Source organism: Oreochromis aureus, linkage group 3, assembly GCF_013358895.1.
Source record: "Oreochromis aureus strain Israel breed Guangdong linkage group 3, ZZ_aureus, whole genome shotgun sequence".
Classification (NCBI taxonomy): domain Eukaryota; kingdom Metazoa; phylum Chordata; class Actinopteri; order Cichliformes; family Cichlidae; genus Oreochromis; species Oreochromis aureus.
Genome location: NC_052944.1, coordinates 16,457,577 through 16,462,235, shown reverse-complemented (window position 1 = coordinate 16,462,235; position 4,659 = coordinate 16,457,577). Strand labels below are relative to the sequence as shown.

The 4,659-nt window shown below is 42.4% G+C and overlaps 1 protein-coding gene across 1 annotated transcript; it reads right to left on the bottom strand.

Moving 5' to 3' along the window:
- Positions 1-595: 595 nt before the first annotated feature.
- On the bottom strand, positions 596-4,659 carry LOC120433424 (leucine-rich repeat LGI family member 2-like). The gene is given in 7 exon segments (XM_039599593.1): positions 596-2,407; positions 3,505-3,669; positions 3,826-3,995; positions 4,099-4,154; positions 4,156-4,171; positions 4,262-4,333; positions 4,625-4,659. Coding segments are annotated over 7 exon segments (1,332 nt in total). The 3' UTR covers positions 596-1,589.

The following is a 4,659-nucleotide window of genomic DNA, read 5'->3' as shown; positions in this document are numbered from 1 at the left end:
AACGCCAGAATATAATGGTGAGATTTTAGTGCTGGTTAGATTGCATACACACTGCACATTATAAGGTTTTACAATTTTGCATCTGTGACCATTCAAACACCAGACAGTACTGAATGTTTCTTCTTTCTTTGTGCAACTTTACAATCATAATGTCCATTTTGGGTTTTCGGGATTTTTAGGAAAGAAGGAAGTTTTATTTTTAATGATCAGTGTCAGTGATTAATCACTACAGTGGGATAAATAAACTTGTCATGTTTTCACAGATTTATTTTGATGTTACATCATATTTGTAAGAGGAACATTCATTAGGTTTAAACAAAATCATACAAAAGAATTGTAACGCTTGCATATTGTTAACCTAGAAGCACTTTTAGTCTTTGTTAAGTTTATCGAAAAAAATTTGGCAAACACCCTTTTTGAATGTCATGCTCTTGCAGGCTGCAGTAACATTTGAGTTTTGTAAGTGCAAAGGTCCATTCAAACAGGTGGTGACATTACAATCCTTGGTTTATGTACATTTTGAGCTTGTCAACATTCAGCATTTCCAAAAGCAGAATGAAAGTTTGAAAAAAAATTCAGTAAGCTTGAAGATATATTTACATGTACATTTATTTTCCTTCCTTGTGGTCATACAAATTCTGCCTCTGATGCTTCTGACTTCAGATGTTAGTAAAAAAAAATATTGTTAACTGGGCAAAACAGTTTTTCTTTTAAACGTATCGGGAGGTTTATTTTCCCTGACATCATCTAAACACAGCTCCTTTGCAATACTGATAAAGTTTCTCTGTACTTTGCCACATTATATTACAGCAGATCTAGAAGTTGTATCTAAATGGTGATTCTCCATTAATGAATTTGTATAAGGTCAAGTCCTGGATATTTTACTAACTGTAACAACAAACCACTGCTTCCTACTCTATGCATTATAATCTACAGCATCTACAAAGACACCTTCCAACAAACGGCTACACTCTATGATCTCAGCTATGATAATTAAAGGTTTGTGCTTTCTAGACATTCCCTGTAATGGAAAGAGCAGAGGGGTGTGGTACTTCATCACGGCCAGAAGGAGGCACTGTGTAACCATCAAACAAAAGACCCCAGTGTTGATAAGGCAAGGTACTGTACGTTACCACAGGGTATGAGGATACAGGTAGGTGGCAAAATCATTCAATCCATCATCAGTCACCGCAAATCAGAATAAATTTGTTACGTTCATTCAGGTCCTGATGTATTTTTATAGCTGCATAAAACTACTAAGAGAAAGATATTAAACAAAAAAAGATAAATCCAGATAGATTCAATTAAATGTCTCTTTTTTAACCCGTCATGAACTTCAGTGGTATTTTTAAGAGAATAGTAGTAGTTATGAAAGGGTAGTACTTCAGAAAGTCTGAGGATCCATGAGTGCAAGGCCATTCAGAAATAGCCACAACATATCTTGACCCAGCTCTAATTTGTGAGTGAAATCTATGAAGGTGTGGATATTAAACAGTTCATAAGGTCCTTTCTCCTTTTTTCTTCCTTCTTGAATTTGTCTTTCAAGTGGAAGACATTTGATTTCAGATGGGACGATAAGGCACAGCCCCTCACAAGCTCAGGTCGATGATGATGTGCTCAAAGATCTGCGTGTTTCCCTTGAAGCTCGAGGAAAAAATAAAGTCCCTGCGGTCGGTAGATACCACGGTGAAAGAGCGTGGGGCTTGGATGTACACCTCCTTAAAGCGGTCAAAGATTTTGTTGTCCTCATCCCACAGGTAGATCTGTGAGAAGGTGTAGTCGCTTCCCAGAGCCAGATAGTAACGTTCCTTGAAAGAGAACGGCTGGAGAATCATGGAGCCTCGAGAGGGCAAAGCTTGGATCTCAGCAAACTGTTTGGTGCCCCAACGCAGAACTTTGGAATCACCGATATACCGCGTCATAGCCAGGTAGAGCTCCTCCTTGATCCGGAAGTGTTTCACAACCACTACATCCTCCATGTTGGGGATCTCACCCTGCAGGATGAACTTCTGGTTGCTCCGGCTCCACTGGTAGATCACTGGAACCTGTGAGCTGCTCGCTAGAATAAGGTGAGCTTTCCCATCCAAGTCCAGAAACTCTACATCCGTGTCGCGGTACCACTCGTGCAGTGACTGGTACGAATAAAAGCCATTATCATTCCACTTGTAGAGGGTGGAGAGGCCAGCTTTTGAGCTGTCAGCAATCACAAAGAACCAATCAGAGCCAATCTGGAAGGCCTCAATATCATTGGGCTTAGAGATCTTGGACACTTCGATATCCTGGAACTTATTGAACCTGCTTTGGTCGTCATCAAACTTGTAAATGTGGGAACCACCAAACAGCTGAGCCACAATGACAAACACCTCATTTTCGATGATGACAGATTTGCACCCCACAATGGACTGACCTAAAGGGCAGAGAAACACATGAATCGCGTGAGAATGAAACTGGGAGCATTCTGGGAGTGTTTGTTAGCCTAATGTGTGATTTAGACTTCCTAACTTACAGTGTCACTGGAAACTCCCTTTAACCCTTCACCCAACCTTCCACGTAACCTGACATGCACCTCCTGCCCACATAGCAAAATTGGTATGGCCCAGATCTGGCCAACACAATGTGCTTACACATGGCCCACATACACGCAAAAAGACTGACGGCCCTTTGGTGGCCTAGATCAGGTTTGCCAGAGGAGGCCCAGACATGGGCCAGCACAAGGCCAGTTGCAGACACACTGGTGGTCCTGTGCTAGCCCATCTCTGGCACCAAAGGACCGTCATTCTTTGCGGTGTGTGGGCCATGTGTAAGTTGTGTGCAGCCACGGGCAGTCATAGACACACAGCTGACCCTGTGCTGGCCCAGCCATGTAATAACAACAACATGTGCCGGAACATAAATAGTGCAAAAGTAACATTACGAACCTCTGTTCAGACAGTGAATGAACTGATTCTTTTACAGCACATTTCCTTTCCCAAAGTCATACCTGAATTTGAAACGTTGGCTACCATAGCAGTATAGTATATCAACATGGCACTTGGGTCTTCCAACTAAAATAGGAAAATAGGAACATAAACAGTGCCATCATTGCCAGACCTGGCCCACATCTGGTTGACATATACCCTGCCATGACACCAGTCAGTCAGAAGTGCCAGCTTGATGCCGGATCAGGGAAGACCTGTTTTCTATGAGCCTGGGCCACATGACCCAAACCACAATCGAGCAAGATATGGCATGCCATCACATAGACAGTGCCATCTATACCAGGCCTGGCCCATATCTGGATGGCATACGTCTTATCATGCCAGAAGTCAGCCAGCAGTGCCGGCTTGATACCAGATCTGGGCCAGACCTGCTTGCTATGTGGGTTAGAGATGTAACTACACGTTGGGTCGACACAGCCTGCAAGGACTTAAATGGTTAGAAGGTTGCGCTGCAGGATCAAGAGGGGTTTCCAGTTATCTCGTAAGTTAGGACACATTTCCTGCAAAAGTCGAAATCAAAATTTACCTTTGATGTTATCATAAGTCCTGAAGTTCATTTCTATGTGGTCCCACTGGAAAATCATACAGCTCTCTGTGCTGGGAGCAGAAATGGCCACGTAGACATCATTCTTATAGCTGAATGTGTCAACAGATAATGATTCTGAGGTAACAGACTGATGAAGGATGAAATCTGTGGAAAGGAACATCGGGAAATGTATTTTTCACAAACCAACAAAGCCACGTTAAATGAATAACCTCTACACAACTTAGAAAGACTGTGCTGAGTTCTCTGATCCTGATCTCAGCTGGACATGAGAGAAGGGCAGCTGGCTCAGGTGTTTCTCACCTGTGGAGACACACTCATTCTGCAGGCTGGTCATATCATTGAGGCGCTTGCCCTTCATGTCCTCTGGTCCAGCACACACAACATCCGACACTGTGGCATTGGTGTTCTTTAACCACGTCATAAGCCACTTGGCTCTGCAGTCACATTCAAAGGCATTGCCTCGCAGGTCCCTGCAGAAAGGGAATATTGTGTTTCATGGCTGAATTGGGAGAAAGACAGACTGCAAGAATTACTCAGTACGCTATTTGCCTATTTAACTATGTACAAACTTACAGCTCTATAAGGGAGTCAAGGTCAATGAGGAGGTCCCTGGGCAAGGCTTTAATGTGTATTGTTTGCCAAAGACCTGGAAACAAATGCAGTTGATTATGAAAAAGAGACATCATTAAATCATGTATAACAGATAACAGTTGTATTTTCAGTCACTGGAACATACAAGTGAGTCAGGTCCCTGAGTCCTCTGAAGGCATATTTGGATGTAGTCTCTAGTTTGTTACTCTCAATGAATCTATGGATCAACAAGAAGAAAAAGAAAGTATATTTTTGATCAATTTCAACATTTTGCCAGCTAGTAAACCAAATGGTAAATGGACTGGTTCTTGTACAGCACTTTTCTATTTTGCCTGAGCACTCGAAATCCTTGAAACCTGTCTAATTCAGATCAGGACCTCAAAGCACCAGCAGCCCAGATCAGCTGATCACAGCCTGGACACAAAGAAAATTTACTGAAGCTTTGAATAGAAATTGCGATTTTTAACCTCTTGTTGAGCCACTACAACCAATTTTAGAGTTCCCCCACCTGCTGAATCCCACTTTAACCCGTTCCTTACTCAT